General features: G+C 44.2%; 1 protein-coding gene across 1 annotated transcript in view; it reads left to right on the top strand.

Annotated features, from left to right (window-relative positions):
• ttll7 (tubulin tyrosine ligase-like family, member 7) overlaps positions 1–3,635 on the top strand; it is a 62,683-nt gene extending 59,048 nt beyond the window's left edge. The window contains exons 21-22 of the mRNA XM_061078623.1: positions 2,714–2,789; positions 3,515–3,635. Of these exons, the coding sequence (XP_060934606.1) occupies positions 2,714–2,789; positions 3,515–3,635 (197 nt within the window). The remainder of the gene's footprint in view (positions 1–2,713; positions 2,790–3,514) is intronic.
• The last annotated feature ends 17,922 nt before the right edge of the window (positions 3,636–21,557 follow it).

Here is a 21,557-nt window from a genome sequence, read left to right as displayed (position 1 = left end):
CTGTGTGTGCGTGCTTGCATGTGACTGTTACACAACGATCATTCGTCTCTCCTCAGTGACTCAAACTTGACCCACCTCAAACTATTTTTTCCGGAGCTGTGTTCAAACGTCAAACTCGCATGTCCAATTAAAGTCCACTTTTGTTTTCCAGTTGTCCAAAGTGGTTGTGAAAGAGATCCTGACTCTTTCAAAGTAAAAGATGGAATACAAACAAATTCCTTATTCCTTAAAAAAGAAAGTCTTCCCTCCTCTAGGGGAATTGTTCTAACAGCACTGGAACCTCTGTGACATCATAACACATCTTGACCGAGTTAAATGAAAGTCAGAGAAATATCAGGAATTGACCGACCACCATGCCTGACACCAGGGTTTGCGCTGGGACTCCGATATCGATGAACATTTTCTTATAGGCTATTAGTACTTTTGCAGAAAATAAGGAGATTTAGGATTTTTTTAATCAAATTTCCCCATTTCCATTAAGCTTCTGCAATTCAATACAAGATAATGCACCAAAAAATGCTTGGATGGAAGCCAGTTTTTTTCCCCTCCACTGTGGTCTGACTAAACCATATCTCACATTGAAATCATAGATCATATATTCAGGTAAATGTCTCTTGTCTCTCCTGCATGAACGCACATACAAACCACACACACACACACACACTCACACTCACTCACACAGCTCTTGTCAGCCCCTTGCACACATCAAAGTGGGTCTGTTAGCGAAGGTCTTCGGGGGTCTCCCATTGTTGACCACACCTGCCCGCTCTCGTTGGAGCCTCCTTCCTGTGTGAAGTGGCCTGATCAGGTGTGTCAACAGCCTCGTGGGTCCCGGCCAGGTCCTTCAGTCTGTGTGGGCAGATGAGAGGAAGAAGCCAAATCGCTCCGCTAATGACTTTCCTGTTAAGCCTCGAATTACTGTCACTACCCAAATACAATTTCCCCACGATGACAAAAGTTTCAGATTTTATTAACTTTCATCTGGTTGAAAAGTGTGACGGTAATTAGGGTTAATTGGGGTGTTGAGCCGAATGTGGGCTGCAGATAACCTCCAAGCCTCCTTGTACCTCTTGGCCTGTGATTGCCTCAGCTACCATGTCTCCTCTCCATCCTCAGTCATGGTGTTTCATCCCGTCTGCCCTCGTCTTAATTCGCTGTGGCAGTTTGCATCTCAGCGGAGGACTTAGCGGTGGCGTGCGAGGCCTGTCAGTGCTTCGGTCGTGGCGTTGCATGTACAGACCGAGAGCAGTGGTGTATCACTTCTGTCTTCCTGTCAACTGACGGATTTTGAGCAAAGCACAGAGTGCATGAACAAGCCCCCCCCCCCAGTGGCTTCCAAGCATGCACCTTTTTGCCAAGACACTTCTTTATGATCAAAAGGAGGACGAACCTGGAAGATGCAGAATGAGGCTCCAATTAAATATAGCCTGCAGAGTAAGCGGCCGCATGGACATGAGAAGCCCCCACAAAGTGAATAGCAGAGGAGCTCACAAGAACACACACCCGCCCCCTCCCCCCATGAATGGTCAATATTTGATTTTTCTTATGGGTTGTTTTTTTTGGACTATTATTTCCATGCTTGGGCTCGAGGTGTTGCAGTGCAAACCTTCTGGGAATCGGAGGAGAGAAAGCAGAGATACCACAGACCCGGGGACAGGATCCCTACAGACACAGTGACTCTCACAGCGGGGGGGGGGGGGGGGGGGGGCGGCGATGGAGCAAGCGGTGCCGAGCGGGCGGACGAGGAACATTAAGAAATGAAGTGTGACAGAAAATAATGGCACAAAATCACTAAGTGTCTCTTTTAGAAGTGCACTTTGAGCCTCCTGACAGAAGCAGATCTGAAAAAGCTGAAAGCAAAAAAACAGATCCTGTCCACCTCTCTCTCTGGGGTTTGAATGGAGGAGTTTTAGAAGAAGTGCTGGACTGAGCTCTCGCTCCCACACGTCCGGTGTCTCAGATGCAGAAGATGTGCTGGAGGGCTACCTGTGGCCCACTTGAAGCCGTCTCAAGGACACTCTCGTCGGACTAAATGAATTTAATTTGAATCTCCAGTCACTCTCTCGGGGTCTGGGACTGTGTTGAAGTGGAGGCCCCTCAGCGACACCCCCCTCCCCCCACCCCCACCCCCTTCCGGTCGACTTTAGAAGAAGAAGAAGCCGCTCGGCTAATTTGTCCAAGAGCTATTCCACACACAAAAAAAAGAGAGAGCTGTCAGAGTAAAAGCAGCAGCTTTAAAGACGCTATTATTTCTTCACCCAGTAATCCTCTGCCCCAGTGACTCTCTTTTGATTAGATTGTCAGATCTTAAGGACTTCCACAGGGACTATTTCTTGTGACCACTGTACTTGTTTAACTAAACGAGTATTAAATGTAGTTTTTATTAGTCAAAGATCCTCACTGCAGATGTGCCATTAAGGTCACGCTATGTCTAATACCACAATATGACACGTGTGCTGCGAAAGCCCAAAGGAATGGGAGTTATTCTTCCAACTGGCCAGTGGGGAAGAATTCAAACTGCCCCCCTCCCGTCTCATTGTCTTCTGAACAGTCGTCCCAAACCGTTTGCATAACCTCCCCCAGGATTTGATCATCTCATCTGACATTGCTCTGACAAACCATATCTGACTCATTTCCAGTAAGCATGGACGATGGGATCAGGGCTCCACCCGTCCTGACTCTTCTCTCATCCTGACGCTGGTCTCATTCTCAGGTACTGGAACGCTGTTAGCAGGAGCTGCCTCACTGCTCTGTCTCGGTGGAAGGTGTCATAGAAAAGTCTTAGAAAGGTTCTGACGTCTTTGCCGCGGAATGATGGGTGAGGATTTTCTGTTCCTGATACCAACAATTTAGTAGAGAATTCCAAGAATGAATGAGTGAAACTGGTTTAGTCAGCACGAGGCCCACAATTTGAGCCGATACATGAAGACTGCAGACAACCTATTTAAACACTGTAGGTGGATGTCTATGCATATCGCATTTGATGAATTGGTACATTGCATTTCAATAATCATACATTGCAAATATCTGCTCTTTCTAGCACTTTAAATATAAAGGTTTGATGCTTTCTGTCAAACATGATTCTACACTCAATATATTTGGGTTTTTTATCTGTTGTTCTGACAAGGTGAAGATTCCCCTCTGGTCTTTTCCATCAGATAACTGTCTTCGTTAACACCGCAGATCATATGGCTCTCACAGTTTAAGCCTCATCTTTACATTTTTCTTCTTTTTCCCTCTTTTTCTCATTGGCAGAGGAAAGGTTAGCTCGTAATATCTTGACATCATCAGGTCTTTATTGAAGTTGAAATGTGCAAATGGAGAAGTCCATAAATGGCAGAGTCAATATATGAGGAATATTTGGTCCCAGTCCCGAGCACTAATGCGCCCTGACCTCTAAATTTTAACCTTTGCATATCTAATCCTCTCATTATGTTCATCCTTCCCTCTAATCCCTGCGTCCCTCGCTCTGGCCCGTCTGCCTGTCTGTCTGCCTGTCTGTCTGCCTGTCCAGGTACGTGCTGCCAGTGACCTCCCAGTTCATCATGAAGTGGCCTTCGTCCAGCTTTGGCCGCCTCTCCTCGGCCGTGCCGCGCTCCCGCAGCCTCTTCGCCGCCAGGATGGGCCACTTCTGAGGTCACCGTGGCAACCCTGGCTACTGACACCTCGCCTTTTTGACTTCAACCCTCCCCTCCCCTCCCCCCTTCCCCTGACTCTCACCCAGCCAAACTCCGATCTCAGCGATCCTGGCATGGAGCTGGATCTTTGGGCAGCTCTGGACACCGGACGGGAGCCTCACCCTTCAGCCACGCCCCCTGGTGGGAGATCACCCAAGGAAAGGCTGAATGACTGAGGTTTTCTTAAGGGGCCTTGTTCAGTTTAGTTTAGTTTGGCCCTGCTCAGACCAGCAGACCACCGGTACCCTCTGACCCCTCCCTTTAGCCCTCATTGTAACGGCTGTAATATACCTATTCACTGTACAGTTACAAGTCATGGTACTGTAAAAGTCGAGAATAACACAGATACTAAACAATGCAAGGATTATTTATTTATGTACTTATTTATTTTCTAAGGTATTCCATGAATGCAGTGAATGCTGATGCAGAATGCAAAAAATGGAATGATTCAACACAAGCTATCCCTTGTTTGGGAAGTGGATTTAAAAAGAAAAACAATAACAAAAACCTTATTTTTGCTGGCTAAAGTCATTTCTCTTATTTCTGTGGTAAGAATTTAATTTATTTCATAACCTATATCAGCGACTCTCTGTTTAGAAATGTTATAACAGTCACTTTATGTCCATGTTTTTGTTTTTTCAGAGTAACAATAGAGAGGTGGTGCCCGGATATTTCAAACTGTTTCACTTTTGAATGATTATGCCTCATGTTTTACACGTGCGATCGTAGGTGCAGATTTGTTATTAAGCAACAAAATGCTCAGAATGTGGACGTAGAAGAGCCACGCCTCTTTGCCTCTCAGAGAACGAGCCGACTTTGACGCCACAGCATCAGGAGCCAAACCGAAGCGCCAGCGAGCGTCCGGTTCCTAACCCAGTTAATGCACTTTTCTAGTTTGTCACAGAAAGAGAAAGTGGGTGCACATCTTAGTCGTGTTTGCATGCCTAGATTTTAGTCCCTCACGTGGGCGTAGAGGTGAAACAGGAGGAGCTGCGTTCGGAACATTCTTGAAGTCGTGTGTTTGTCATGAATCATCGTGTCTTTGTATCGGCTGCTCTCAGAAGAAGACACTTCACCTATAGATTTCTTGTCTCGATTATGGATGTGTTAAGGATAATAGAGATGTGTTGCATCAGTTAGAGATGGTGCAGCACGTGGAACGCCTCGGGTCATCGGCTGAGACGCAGCGTGTTGCGCTGGCGGTGATTTATTCTCCTGGGACGAGCAGCTGCAGCCTTTTTTCTCCATCGCACCGTCGGTACAAGTACCAGGGAAACTCATTGGATGTGCCAATAATAAGCACATCTGCTTCACGTGTTCAGTTTTATTTATTTAAGGTTAATATATCATGATACTACTGTAGGACCTCAGTTTAATACAGTGTTAAATGTTGATAGGGAGAAGCGTTGTATGTTTAGCAGTTTACTTGGTTCAGTGTGACGACCCCATCAGATGATCGCTGACTCAACTTTTCAATGTGGTAGTTTGGACTGTACCAAACAGTACAGTGCACGTTTTATAACATCTGTTTTGCTAGATCTACTCAAATTGAATTTTCACTTCACAATGCCAAATATTTTTTTATTTTTTGCCTGATTTTGCATTTGTGTTATTTAAGAGTAGAACCTTTTTTTCATTGGAGGAATGAGATTTTTAATTTTACATAGCAATAAAAATGTTTAAACAAACACATGGTCATCTTCCTGTTGTCTTGTTTTCTTGCATAAATCAGTGGAGCCCAGTTTTTACACTGTGGACTGTTTTCAAATCTGCACTTTTGTCGCAGATTGCTCTTTACTGATCTTCTGAACACAGACAGCCCTAATGCAGAGTTAAGAAAACCCAAGAAGAGAGAGAGGAAAGAGTGCATTAAAGAGAGGGCTAGTCAGAGTGGAGCTGATACTGTACGAGGGCAGAGAAGGTGCGGATATGACAATCGTAAATAAATGTCCCTGATTGGATATACAGTATTTATCTCAACCATTCAGCGACCAGAACTCAAGAAAACTAAAATGGGACCACACCTCCGCCGAGGCCCGACAGTCACCACAGAGAGCCAATCACTGATCTTGATGATAAAGAAATCAGGCACATTTAGGAATCTGATATCTATTAGTGTTTGCAATTGGGAGCAGCTTGATTGAATTTAAGGGGACTTCGCAGAACCAAATGTTTGTGTGAAGATAAGAGATAAGAAAAAAAAATCTAGGAAATTGATTTTGCAATGCTAAAATAAATTAAAGAAAAATTGGGGATCGTTGCCTTTGTCCAGGTCTTTTATATTTAATGGGTCATTTCTTGTTCTATCACCCACGGCTCCACCAAGTATCATGGAAATTTGTCTAGGAAGTATTTTCACAATCCCAAACTTTACCTACTTTGTGGCATAACGACCTGATTTTATCAATAATCACTGTTGGACTGTTGGTGTGACTAGAAAAACATTAGAGAAATACGCATCGTCAAGATAATTACTGCAGAAACTAAGATTATTATCAGACAATTATTATAACTTTGACTAGATGCAGCAGTTTCCTTGTAGCCCTTTTAAAACCAAACATTCTCATTTTGAAGAGATGCAGAAACGCAAATATTCATATTGTGATCCAACAAGCAGCTTTTCAATGGACTGAACTTCAACATGTCGGAGCACGACTCTGTAAACAATGAATTTAGTTTGAGTAGAGGTTGGAGCTTTTGAACAAATACAATCAAGCAGAACTAATTATAAGAACTGACTATAAGGGCCGACAACTCTAATGGGATTTAAAACTTCCTGTCCACTTGACATCCATTACTCGAGCAGCTCCAAAGCTATCTGGGTCGCCCTCGGAGTGATATCACATTTCACAGCCGAGGCCTCTGTAGACAGGTGACACCTCTGACCTGTCACTGGCCTCAGAGAGGACGGTGTTTACCCAGCAGCCCTTCTTCCTCCATCTTGACCTGCGGGTAAAATCCGGAAGAATGGCCTAAGGAGTTTTCCCCGAGTTTACCTTTCACACATAAACAACACAGCGGGAGCTTCTCTGCACAGACACGTTTACAACAGCATCAAATCCTTTATTTATTCAGGTGAGGGAGGGGGGGAGCAGCCGGGTACAGCAGACAGAAGCAGGAAGCGACGTATTAACTCCGCTGCAGAGATCACACAGACACCGGCGTCGGCTCTTATCACCACAAACTCTCTCTGCGTCTCCGTCAGTATCCTCTACGTGTGTTTACTTTTTCTTTTTGTTAGTAGCATCATTAACACACCCACTCTGCTGCTGTGGTCTCACAACGATTTAAATAGACATTATAAAAGTCTGCAGGAGCTGTGGAGCGTCTCACTCGGACATCTGCATTCACACACTGCACCTCCTCCTGGGAAACTACAGAGGAACTGCAGAGTGCATGTCTGAAAAGCAGCTAAAGTCAGCCAGTTTTATTTAGTCTTGTAAGAGTAGCATTGTGTGCAGGTCCCTTTGACCTCTCCACCCTGTCTTCCTCCATCCGTCCCTCTCTCAGTCCCTCGGTCTGTCAGCAGAGGAGGTGCAGGGCGTGACCTTGAGGCTCTCCAGCCTCCTCCATGGCCCTTTGCAAACAGACCAGAGCAGAGGCTGACAGTCTGGCGCTGCGACCCCGGCGTGCTGTCCAAAAATATCTCCCCCAGCAACGGGGGTGCACTGTTCTGTCCCGACCTTTCCAATCGTCCCTCCCCTCGTCCCCAAACCCACAGATTGCTCCGTGTCTTTATCCTCCACCTGTACGTGATCCAGGCGGCTTTGCAGCCAGATCCCGGACCCTTTTCTCCCCCTTTAACCAACACCCAGATGACCCAGTTTCAGGCCCTAAGCCGACCTCTCTGGATTGGAGAGTAAAAAACCAACCGGGAGCTGTGTGAGAGGTGGATGGTTCAGATGAGATAAGGAAGCACGAGCACACACAGACACAGACACAGACACACACACACACACACACACACAGATGGCTGGGCTTCAGAATTCGGCTCTTTTTGTGGCACTTAATCCACTATTTGAAATGAAATGGAGGGAAAAGAGCAGTGTGATTTGTTCTGTAATTATGACGGCCTGAGCGGGTGTCCAGAGGCACGGCTGTTCTCCTTCTCCTTTCTACTGAGGCTTTACAAGTGAAGCCTGCACTGGTTTATGTGCTTTCAAATGACAAAAGTGACCTTTCTTATCAGATAAATATTGCTTGTGTACAGCCCGTGTATGAAAAGGTGTGTGTGTGTGTGTGGATTACGTATCTCTACCTGCCCCGGCTGTGTGTGTGTGTGTGTGTTTGTGTGTGTTTGTGTGTAATGTCAGCATGCACTGCACTGTATGTGTATAGCATGTTCACATATGTTCACTGCTGTGTTTTATTAGTTTTGCAGGCCTCCCACCTGCCTCTGCGTCCTGACATGTGGGTGTTTGTTTGTTGTTGGGTATTCTCAAAGGGACACAGCCAATGACACCTGCTGCAAACAATAATCTGTGGCACATCGTTTACACCATGTTTGGTCTCAGCAGGGGTCCCGGGATGGTCGTCATGCACCTCCTCTCACGGGCTCAGGTTATTTATATATATATTTATATAACATGTCTTTCTGTTTATCTGCAATACATCTGCATTTTCAGAGTCTTTAATGTCATATGTTTCACTAAGATGTGACTTAGTTGAAATATCCCGACGACAAATTCGATTTGTATTCGACACATAAGATAGTAAAATCTCTCCCTAAAGAAACAGGTTGACAGTCTCTGTTGACTTTTCCTTCATTCAACCTCTGCTCTGATTTATGAACTGTAAGTGACGTCAGTGTGATGTGATCCATCAATGAACGGCTCCTGCTAAGCTGCTTCAGACACTTGCTGACACATCTCATCAGTGTCCTCACTAAATTAGGATCCAAACAGTGGGCGTGTTCTTTAAATAACTGACCTCTGCACCGGCTAATCTTCCCTAAGGTTTATAATGCATGAATGAAAAGTAAATTGTTGTTCTATCGTGAGTGGAGGTTTTATTTATATCAGCCGCTATAATAAGCTGTGGGAAGCATCAGTGATGTTACAAGGGGACAGAGGTTTAGTAAAATCATTTTCTTTAGTGGACTAGTGCTAAAACTGATGCTTGATTAGTAAATGTGCATATAAATAAATTATTTTACATATAATTAATGATACATCAAGTACTTAACAGTTCTTTATCACTGTAATGTACAGTATGTTCTATCGCCCCATACCCGAACCTGTGCAGATCTGTAGTGTGAATGTATGCTCGATGAAAACAAGTACACACACACTCACACACACACACACACACACACAAACACACACACACACACACAGTGTATCAAACAGTCCTTATACCCTGGTTTGTCCTGTTTGAAATGTAATGGTAGTCCTGTGTTGCTTCGGCGTCTCTGCCTCGGAGCGACTCCTCCAGTGTTCTCTCTTGTGATCCTCCCATCAGCTCTCTTAGTTTTTCCCTTTTCCTCTATTTATCAGGGGAACGAGGTTGTGCTGAGCTTTTCCGGCTCTCCTCTCTTTCACATCCACATATTAACACACTTTTGCACCTGGGGCACCATGCAGGGACCAGTGGCGGCTGCTGGCCTCAGATTGGCCACATGACATCTCACAGCGGCCGGCCACTTCCTGGTTCTGCTCCTCCGACAGATTTCACACGCACTCGTCTCACGCGTAGACATTTGAGGCAGAGGCCTTCTACCTACAGACCCACTTCAGTAACCTTTATGGACACGTCGACTCGGTTCTTCTACCATGAGCAGCTGAATCAAACTGCACTGCACCACTTCCAAATGTTAACCTTGGTTTCAACACTCAAGGAGCCGACTGTACTTTGTTCCAGCCACAGGGGGGTTATAGATGAGCACAGTTCTGCATACGGCCATCATTCACAGCCCGGGGCTCCCCCTGAGTGTGTGTCTTGAGTGTGTATAACAAATGGAGCCGAGCAGTAAAGGTATTAGTGTGAGGGAACGAGCCCTGTGGTGGAGCTACAGCAGGAAGTCACTTTCTCTCCCATCTGGCCCCCCCTAACAAGATGGAGAGGAGACGGCAGGTGTGAGCGCTGGTCTGCACCTCCGCCGGCTGGATTAGCACTTCTGATGGGAGAGAAGAGCGGAGGACGATCTTCGGCGCAGGCTGCCAATCTCTCTCCTCTCTCTTTTTCCTCTCCCCCATCTCTCTCCATCTTCTCCCTCGTACGTCTCCTCTGTGATCATTGCTCTCTGCCCCTCGTTCTGCAGCGAGTTCAGGAGGGGCGACTCCAAATTAGAATAAATGAGGTGCAGGGAAGGCGTTCAGCCAGTGTGTCGGTTTGTGTGTCCGTGCATGCGTGTACCTGTCTTACTACTGTGGTGGTGTGTTCGGAGCGCTTCCTCGGCTGCAGTGTCTAGCTGTGGAGCCAAAAGACCGTCCGGGGACTCTTCATCCACTCGCTGCCGAGCGCCCCGGGGGACGGATTGAGCTTCGCAGGCTGGGATATTATCAATACAGCCCCTCCAGGCAGCCTGGGAGACAGGAGACGGAGCCACTGACTCACTCTGCCTATTAGTCTACTGCTGAGCGTCAGTGCTCGGGGAAACAGCTGGTTTGACGGGAGCCTCTGCCAAACCACTCCTCATCCGTAAAGTCTTCCTCAAAGTCCTTCTCAAAGTCTGCCTCAGTCTTTTGTTTCACTTTGTTTGTCCCTCTCTTCTTCCGCCTCCATCATTCACTTAGCGTCCCCTCTCTCCTCGGCCTCGCTCCGTCTCTCGCAGATCTCTTCATAATCTTGACAACATCATCCTCCTCTTCCCTCGCTCATTCCCCGGCCTTTGACGATGCCAAGTTACGCCTACGCTCTCGACGTGCTGCCCACTCCTGTAATTACACATGCCCTGCTCTTTTTTTGGAGATTTGTTTTGTGGGGGAAGGCTTTTTTTTTTTCCGCGGCTCAGTCTCATCTCAGTGTCACTCCTCTGTATTTTCCATCTCCATTTTGTGTCAGGTGTTTGATTTTCCATTTGTGTAATGAGGATAGTGACCTTGTATTTGCATTTCAGAAAATTGCAAATCGTAGAAACCGACCACGGACGACAAAGAACTCAATGTCAGTATTTTGTGTAGTATAGTTTGCTGTGATTTTTGTCTCTTTCACTCACTCAATCCACCGTCTGTTCCCAAATCTCCCACCGTTTCTCTGCTGCTGTGAGAAAAGAGAGATGAAGAGTATTTCAGATGTCAACAGATGACCATAACATAGAGCATTCCAGCAGGCGATGATATATAAAATATGAACCCAATAAAGATCTTTCAGGTATATAATATACCAATCAGTCGCTGAGATGTGGTCCAATGTTCAACCTCTGGTCATTTCCCTCTCGTGGCTGCCAACTACTGAAATGACAAATCATTCCCAATCTGCACCTTAACCTTGATGGTTCCCAGGGACGGAGCTCAGGCCGATCTGTCCCCAGCTCAGGAAGCTGTGGAACTCTCGATGGAAACCACAGCTCGGTCTCTGGAGCCAGCAGCCATTTTGAAAACCCCTCTCAGATGGTTTAAACAGCCGTAGCCGTGACCTCATCTTTTTCAAAATAAGAGGAATTTTAAAAAAACTGTGACCCTGAGAACCTCCTGAAGCTGCAACCCCCCCCCCCCCACACACACACACACATGTCTGCAATCGCTTTTATCTTTTTTGACTCCACTTCACATTTCTGTCTGTCTCTGTTATAGCTCCCCAGTTCCATTTTGTTCCGGCCATTATCCTGCGACAATAAGCCGGACACAGGTCACTGGTGTTAATGACCTCTCCGGTGATCCTTCGGGTGTCCAGGTCCTCTCTGGTGCAGTGAAGACAAATAGGTCTGGTCTGGTAAATACACCGGAGTGTCTCACAGAAAGTTTTCCCTCCCACAGCTCACGACCGGCAGAGTTCAATCCAAAATGTCTCAAGGTCAACACTCAAGGTTTTCCGAAAGTTCTGTTTCCCCTCAAAACAGAAAACATGAACAATCGTGTCGCTGCTGATCAACATACCAGTGATGTTGAGGTTGTGCGTCAAAGCAGCTTGTGTAAACGGATGACTGAAATAACAAATGTTCTTTCAAATGTGAGGCTGACGTTAATTAGCCCAGGTACTCAATGGGAGCAAATGGTTCTGGAGTATCTGCAGCTTTTCAGCGACTGAACAAGCTCGGTTTTCAATAATTAGCCGAGCATTCTCACAGACTCTAAACCTGGAAAATAATTGGCTCCTCCAACTACTGGTGTGACTGCCTCTCACAGCTTGTACGACTTCATCCTGATGCCTTGTTTAAGCGATGTCACACTGCCGCTGACATTACCACCGTGAACCAGCATGCACACCGAAGACTTAAATACAATGGCGAAAAAAACCCTCGGAGAAATCCTCCATGTGAAGCAGCCGAGTGTCAATCAAAAGCAAAGAATTCTATTTCAGATTGGACTCTGTAGATTTACTTAAAATACAATTACAGTATTTCTCCTTCATTAGACTTTAACTTCTTCTTGTCCTCCACACCTCTGTCAGAAATATTGTACTTTTAATTTGATATCAATAATAACGAGATACTTTTTATTTTAAACATTTAAACATAATACATATGATCAATTCATAAAATATGCTGCATTGCTATAGACCAAAATTTCTAGAATATTATACAATAATATAAGGATAAGCTCCGCAAAGGTGAAGCCAAACTGTCCCACCTCCTCCATGTAAGTTGATAGGACATTGACCGACTAAATAGTCAAAATTTATGTAAATAACATTTCACAAAGATGGTTTCCATTATTTTAGGTAGCTCTTATCACAATGATGCATGTTTTACAGTTTTTCTATTAAGTAACATGAGCCCACTTCGGATTATATTTTTAATTCATGACTAGTTTCTATAGTGTGTCACTGATACAGTTAAATACATTAAATCATCCGGATGTTTCTCCAAACACTGTTTACACCCATGCTGCAATTTAAAAAGTGTGGCTGGACCACACACACACATATACAGACATTCATCAAATGAAAAAGCTGTTTATAATAAGAAGTCTTTAATGGCGTCCTGCTAAAGCATTAATTAAACTGTATTTTCATACAATTTTATCTCCACTTTCAAGGACGCTCAGTACACCTATCAGTTTAATTACATTTGAGCCGCTCTTTTAAATAACATCAACAGCCAGCAACAATGGAGCGGAGTGGTCTGTTAATTACAGCTGTAATGGACACACGGTATCTTTCAGCCTTTAAATGAACAGTCATACAAACTCCAACTTGTAATTAAGCTCAAAATGACCGTTTGGTACAAGACTGAATATTTTATACTCGCACAACCCTGCTACTGCCCTTGTGACACGTTAACATCAGATAATATTTCATGTTATTCTAATACAGTTTATTTTTTGACTCAATCCCATATACATTGTCCTGCCCTTCTCTACTGCTGCCTGCATGTTAACTAGACGTTTTGATATCCTCTTGGACTCACTGAATCCAACAATGTGTCATGTAAAGTAGTTTAAAACCGATGGTCGATCACTGAGCAGTAAACATGAACACCATCGTACATTGTGCTCATGCAGATTGAAAAAAAAACTGCAGACAGAGAGGAGTAAGAGAACAGTTTGATGTGAAAACAAAATGTCTGATCAAAATAAATGAAGAGAAAGACTCAGATGCGGTTCAACTGAAGGCAGTGGCGAACAGAAATGCCTTGATTGAAAAGAACTGAGAGTTGTAGCAGACACTAAATATGTTCCATTTATAAATGTGGAATAAAACACTCAGAATAATATTTTCTGCCCGACTGCCCGACGGTGATATGATGTTTTACTCCTGCAACAACAATGGAGTACTTACCGGTGCAGAGAGAACAACTCGAGTGGTGTCCGAATATAGAGCTCTGTGCATTATCTATACTTTATCTATATATCTATATCTATATATCCATATATACATTTTTACATGTCCATTTTCTAGTAAATTGGTTTTAATGAGTTAATAAGGATTAGATGCTAAAAAAAAAACTGAAATGTCACGACTGACAGCTGAGACTGAGGATTGGTCGGATGTGTTGGCGGGAGCTTGATACCATTGCTCCACACAACAATCCCTCTAAATTATGTCAAAAGTGCAACATGGCAGCACCCGTATCCAAAATATTTTGGCTACATCTTTGCCAAATAGCACTGTCAACGACTTCTGACTATAAAAAGCATTTCGCCAGTGGCCAGCTGGAGAATTCCTCAAAACAAACCCAGAACTTTGCAAGAGGTTTTGACCGATGACTCACCGTATGGCACAGAATCACAAGGTTGGATGGAGATAACGGCTGCCATTGAAAGTTACATCTGCAAAGACATGGCCCACATTTACCCGTTGGGAAACAAGTAATGGCTAATGAATAATGATATGCATCTCTATCTGGGTGTGTGATAACTCCATCTGGAGTCTTTGGTCACATCGCACAGCTCCAGTCGCTGTCTGCAGAAGAGGCTGCATCAGAAGCTCTAAACCACAAATGGCCACATCTCCACTGCACAGCAGAACTTCAAATGCAGATGCGTATGAGGGAGGAAAAAAGTGAGCAAAGGGAAAAAATGTTCGGCTTGATTTTAAAATGAGCATTCCTTTGCATTGCTGTATTTTCAAAGTGCACACGCAGATTTAAATGTTACAGATCATCTGAGATTTTCAGGGGCTTGAAACTCCAGTGATGGTGGAAGCCAAAAAAAGAAAAAAGCTGCCTTGAACCCTGAACCGCGCTCTTCATATCTATGCACCGATGGATAATGAATTCCAATCCTCCTCTTTCTTTTTATCCTCACCGATGATCAAATGAACTCAGCAGTTCCCGCTGTTTGAGAAAGAAAAGAAAAAAGACTCAGAGAAAACCACAGACACAAATAGTTGGCTTTATCTGACAGACAGCCTGAGAGACAGATGGGGAGCAAAAGATTGTTGGGGGGAAAGTAAACCTGCCAATACACAAGTAATAAGCACAACTCGTACCCTGATGAAGATGCCAGCACCAGACTCTGAGCGTATAAAACCCACTTTGGTCTGTGATGTTTAAGATTCTGGTTGTCAGTCACACGCCTGCGTATATTTCATCTGTGAGTTCAGATCACCTAGATCCCGAGACGGATCACTCTAAGCCGGGCACCAGGAAACTTCTGACAACCTAACAAAGCTCCGACAGGCCAAATGTTAGCTGCTGCCATGGCAACGCACCGTCGCACTGCTTTCCCCTCGAGGTGACGGGATCGTGATTCTCCACCAGCTGGAAGAGCACGTGCCATATTGTGTATGTGAGTGTGTTTGTGTGTGTGTGTTGACATGTAGCATCGTGTACTGAGCATGTTGCTGACCTTCCACGGTGTCAAGCTGGGAAACACGAGGGGAGTGGGAGGAACAGACAGAAAAAGCTGGAAAGCTGAAGTCAGAGTCGTTAGAGGTCATTGAGAAGCTACACCAAGACGTTTATTACATCCATGACAAACTTGAGTCTAAAATAAAATCTTGATCTTTTTTTAGTCTGATGTGTTTTTTGTATCCTACATCTGTCTCTTATTGTGCCGTCAGACATATTTACTGTGTGTTGTTACTGAGCCGCTGGCTCCAGACTTACAGTCATAATCCTGCGGTAAATTCCCATGCCAAACCTTTCCTTTTAAAAATATCTTACTCAATTTCTCAACATACAATAGAGACAAAATATCCTGCGGTAGAATTCAATACCAAGTTTATGTTCTGATGATCAGTTTCCATTATTCTAATGTCTGAGAAGTTGAGTTTCTGCAGGAGTCAGGAGTTTGCTGTGGCCTGAGAGCCGGCTGTAGTGACGCCTTCCAACACCTCAAACTAATCTGAAGCCAGTGGGAGGAGCTCTACATCAGGGACAGGTTTGTGTATCGTGAGCCTCCATCTGAAACTTTGGCCGTCTGTGATTGTGTAGATGTACGAGGATTGGGGATTTTATGGATCCTTGACTTTTTTGGGGTCATTGAACCTTTAATTATTAGACTCATTTTAAGCGTGAAAGGGAAAGAGAGGGAGTGGAAGACCAGCAGCAAAGGGTCGGAACTGAACGTGAAAAAACCAAGCCCCCGAAACAAGGGCCCCCCCGCTCAACCAGGTGTAAAATCAGTCTTTTGATGACACCTCTGCATATGAAGATGTTTTAAAGCACAAAATATTGGAAATAAGCTACTAGATCTGTCTGTAGTTGGAGGTATTTGGGCATTGCACACATTAATGAGATGGATGGCATTACAGTAATGATGGGGAAGGACGTGCAACAAGGATCCTGAACCAGATGTGAAAGAGGAACATTTTGGTGCAAGGTTGCCGCCTTGAATCTATGTGGCACATTTACTACTTCATCACCTAACTGAATCAACAGAGGAACAACACTTTGACTTTCAAAACCTTGAACAGACGCCAGATATAATCACATCTGCTCTGTAAGAGAAACATAAAATATTTCTGAATCTAAATCTAAATGCCATATATCACACTTATGATTGATATTTTCAGATACCATTTCTCCCTTCCCTATACCTGGACTTGGGGTATATGCCAATACTGAGTACTGATCTGATCCCAGTGCATTAAAAAATAACAACTTATATAATGTACATCAACAGCTGTATGCTACTTACAGTCAATAGTGACATGATTGATAGTGACAATTGCTCTCATTATTGTATAACATATTACTGGTGTTGTAATTGGCAACACTAGTCCCACCACTCAAAATGAAAGGCTTGCACATGGGAAAAGAATATTGCATTTTTATTTGGATGAAAAATTATACTTTGAAGACATGGTATCAGATTGGCACATAGATTCCTGTACTTGCAGATGCCTAAACCTGCATTTTTGGCAGAACTGGAGACATTTCCTCTGCTGTTATCAGTATCGGAACATCTCTAATTTGCATTAAATTTTGTGAAAATCCAACAGTTTCACGAAGGTTGTAGAATTTGTTGTAAAGTTAAATCCAGCGTTGCTCATCAGGCAGAAGTGAAACCCTCCCCCACACAAACCTCCAGGCACTCCGACACGGTGAGAGCATGTGTCTACCGTCTTTCCTGTGGCTTCATATCGTATGTAAATGTGCGTCTCCATGCGATTGTGGGTGTGGGTACTAAATTGGCACGTGCATGAGTGTGTGCGCTGTGACACTGTATTTCTCTGTCTGTTTCAGTTAGAATAACATGCCCTCACAGAACAACTCAAAGTGGATGAGCCCGAGGGGCCCGTAGGGGTTGGTAAAAATAGCCCCAAGGCTGATTAGGAGTGAGTCGATGGGGGGATTTTAAAAACCTGCTCATTACCGTACCTGTAAGGCCTCTTTAAGTAGCCATTCTGCAGATCCCAGCTGCTCACATCTGCCAAGAGCTGTTCGCCATGCCTGTAAACTCATCTCAAGCATTCCTCCAGGGGCGGGACATCACCATGCAAGATGACGACAATGGCGGCAAAAAACTATGGCCTCAATACATCCCCAAACACGTGGAAGTTACTTAATCTATGCAAAAGTGCAGAGCTGCTTGATGTTCTTCTCCATATTAACATTTTTCATATGGATCAGGAACATTTTCCATTTAACCTTCATACTGAAATCAAGCTTGATCAGATTCGGAGCCCAAGTTTCTCCACATCCCTCATGTGGACGCCATAAATGTTGTGAAGCTGAAGAAAGTTTTATGGCCAACTGCCTTTCCCCACACATCCAAATGAAAAACTGACAGTCAGAGGAAAAAAGAAATGACTTACTACTCTTTCAAAACAATAACACAAACAGCTCAACCATGGTTGATTAAAGTTGTCCTCTATAAAGGGTATACCAACTCCCCGAGAGCGGTGCTTGGCGCGTTATTGAAACGGCAATCTGTGGGGTCTGAAGAGGCTACGCCCCTCTGTCAAACTACTGCTATGCAGCCTGAGCCTGCCTTGACCCCGGTTGACTCCCATCAGCCCTCCTGCTGGGACAGTAAAACAAACTAACCCCCCACAGACAGGCTGTTTAGAAGTGTGCTGCACTGAAGCTTGTCCCTGGATGCCTCTTGTAGGTAGAAACAGAGGAAAAGACAGATACAGTGAGAGAATAGACACTGTGATAACTGTGAGTAAGCGAGGAACCGTTTTTTATCAGCGCTCACAAATGTGATGTCAAGTTAAATATCGGAAATGTTTTCATAAAACAGTAATATGTTGCCAGGAGAGAGAAAAAGAGCGGTGTGTTCCCTCAGTTTGTAGCAGAAAATCTGCAGAGGTTTAGATTTTGACATCGGTTGATTTCGGCTCTCTGAGTGAAATCGTTGGATATTTGGTTCCTGGCATGAGTTTTGGCAAACAGCTGGGCTTTGATTGGGTTCAGGATGTGGTGGTCGATGTGACGCTGCTGCCATGATTTCTACAGTCATTGTAAATGTTCTTGTAATTGTTCCAACCCATGTGCAAACTGCATGTAGATACACACCCTCAGGCTCAAGTGGTACTTTCAGTTTGCAGCCCACAGTTGTCAAAATAATGCATTTTGACAAAATTCGTCATATATCACGAGTTTGATTTGTATCAAAATTCGGACTGTTGTGACAGGTCGGCTCATTTGTGTGGTTTAAAACAATTCTTATTTAGTTAAAGTGTCAAAATAAAGAGGGGGAATATGGTCTGTAATGTCGGTTCTGTGAAGGTTATGGGAGACGTGTTGGAAAGCAAAGAACCGTATTGTATTGTATTGTATGTGTGTGGATTTGGAAATCAACATATATTCACATTTTCCCAGTGAAGGTCATCTGTGCCTGGCAGCACAACATCCAGATTTACATTCACACACTTCCACAAATTCACGACTGAAACCTGCCCGGTACAATTACAGTCATCATGTGTTCGCCAACGACTAACCTTCATACGTACACTCACACACATTTGAGGCTACGCACATTCGCGTGCGCCTCCTTGCATACAAATGTCAAACACAATCTTTTCACCCTTCAATCTGCTACCCATCCTTTAATCTTTTGTATCCTCTCACTCTCTCTCCTCTCACACACACACACACGCGGCCACAGCTGTAGGTTTTCACCTAATCCCGCTGTCCTCTCATGTTATAACAGCTCTGAACCCGAGCCCTGAGAAAGAGGGGGCTCGCCCACACCGTGTTTTCACAGACCGCAGCATCTGGACCAGGAGACGTCACTCCTCCACTGTCCTGTTTGGGATCAAGGACACAGGAGGATCAAAACGGAGTGGCCATAAATCATTTGTTAAATATATTTTTAAAGAAGCGGTTGAGTGAGTGATAATGCAACAAGACGTGAAGATCGGTACAATGGCGCTCCGAGACGGCGCCATGATTTATTTTCTCTAGAGTTGTTGAAATCACATCTTTGTTTTTGTATCTGAACATTAGTTTGTTTTACAAGTGTGTGTAAAAACCAGGAAGTGCATGTGGCAGACATCGCTCCTATCGTACTCCCCCTGCTCTTCCTTTCTCTTCCACAGTTTATTTTTCCTGTTTTATCTCTTTATTTCATGGCCTCTTCCATCGCTCTCTCTTCCCTCCTGGATCACAGCTCTCCTGACCTGCTTTGTCCAGAGCACACAAACATATTTTTCCTGTGATGTCTGCCAGCTGCCCGGTCTAGCTTGGCTAACCCCGGTTCAGCCAAGGCTCCGGTTATTCTGTCGACCATCGCTGGACCGCCCAGCCCCCGCCGAAGCAATCAGATGCTCCCCAGCCTTTTCCAGGCATGTCCTGGGTCACCTGAGCAGCGAGCCGCTCATCCCCCCCCCCACTACATCCTCCCGCTCCCTGGCCCTCGCCGGCTCTTCCTGCCTAGTTTGGAAGGTCCTGAGAGGGGTCAGAGTGGCCCGGTGCGCAAGTGGGAGCCATACTGTGGATATTTATTATTTCATTTAAGTCCTCCCTTTGCTCTGGAGAGTAGAGGGACCAATGATGTCTCACAGAGGTTGAAGGATAGTTCACAAGGTGACCATGTGAACTGTTGAACCCTAAAGCCGGGCTGGGTGTGTGGGGTTTTTATGTTTTTGTGAGCATTTGTGTGTATGTGTCTGTGAGAGTGCTCTTAAAAAGGCCCCCAGAAGAGTTCAGCAACTATCAGTTTATGTGACATGATAAATTCAGAGGAGACGCTGTGAACGAGCGGCCACAAACAAACACACACAGACACACACACAGGGTCACTGCTGTGTGATTTGGGAGAGGGATGTGTAGTAGCTTTTAAGTAATTGCATCATTTATTTTATGTTGTTTGGCAACAGTTCCACAATGAAACACCTTTGTCCCTTTTGTCCCCACAAACTCCACAATGTTATTGGAAATTGAAGTTTCATACAAGCAGCGTCTTGTTTCTTCGACCATCATTCCTATCAGTGTTAATATGTTTGTACTTAACAAGTTAACTGCAGGGAACATTGTTAAAAAGACAAAGGCAAAACTCTGAGTTATAAGCTGGAGATGAAGTCGTCCCAGAGGTGTGCAGAGAAGCTAATGCACACAATCGCAACAACTTGTGTACTTGCACACAGTGTTACTTTGTATTAATTTGCAATCAGAGATTATTACAGTATTCTTACTTTTGCTGGTGGTTTTATCTGCATATAAAATGGTTTTTATGACTCTTATTTATAACATCTAGAAAGAACAATCACAGCAATGAAAAATAACACGTGTCATATTTCCTCCCCTTTTAGTCTGAGCTCATGTTGAAAACTCTTCAACCAGCAGCAGTCTGCCACTGGACCAGTCTTTACAAACCACACAAATCAAAGTGTCCTGAGACACGAAACATATATTGGTTTAATTGTGCAGTGTTAAAAAAAACATGAGAAAAAAGAAAAGAAAAAGAAATAAGCAAGAAGAAAATGTGCTTGCCGCAGTTTTACTCCTTTTAGATACAAAATCTCGGTTCTTGAGAAGCTATTGAACCACTTTGAACAACTTGTAGAAAGAACAAAAGCCCTGCAGACAGTCTCCTCCCAGTCCATGTGATTCTTTCTTCAGTAGAGACGGTCTTTTTGCACAATTATGATAATACAGATGAGCCAATATAAACCGTCTCTTGTTGTTCGTGAAATCTGTAATACAATATAACTACTCTACATTCTTCATTTTAACCCAGGACCTCTCTACCATGACACATTTAAATTCTTCATTTTTGTTAAAAGTAAAACTTTATTCTCATAATTGTTTTTCCCCTCAAAATTCCCTATAAGCACAAGGTCCTGTATGTAAAGAATATATCATTGAGAAATGTCTGGGTGAAGAAAAGTGTATTTCTTGTGCACCCCATTGTGTTCATGTGTGTGTGGGTGCATGCTTATTTTCATTATGTGTGTGTGTGTATGTGTGTGTGTGTGTGTGTGTGTGTGTGTGTGTGTGTGTGTGTGTGTTTCTAGACAAAGAGTAGGTTTAACCTGTTAGGGGAAACTTCAGCGTAGTCTGGCCAATATCAGCCCCTTCCCCAAAGCCAAATGGAGGGAGGCTGGGGAGAGCTGGTGCACCACAAACTGAAGCAGCCCTGAGTCCTAACATCATTATCGGGCTGAGAGAGGCAATAACGCCAAAGTCTTGTGAGATTACCTTTGCTGCAGCCGGTGTACAAACCCACTCCTTCCTGTTGTGTACGTGTGTGAACTTTCTGTCCAGTCTTGTACGACAACACTATAGATGAATCAGTCTTAAGGCTACACACCAACTCCTGCTTTTTATCACCCGGAGAACTCATTGATACATTTATGTCACAGCTTATAGTCAGTATGCTAAACTCTCAGGACAAAAGAAAGTTTTTACCAACGTGACAACAGACTTGAATCTCACATTTCGGT

This window comes from Limanda limanda, chromosome 9, assembly GCF_963576545.1.
Source record: "Limanda limanda chromosome 9, fLimLim1.1, whole genome shotgun sequence".
Taxonomy (NCBI): Eukaryota; Metazoa; Chordata; class Actinopteri; order Pleuronectiformes; family Pleuronectidae; genus Limanda; species Limanda limanda.
Note: the sequence above shows the minus strand (reverse complement) of the source record. Positions and strands in the feature narration are given on the sequence as shown.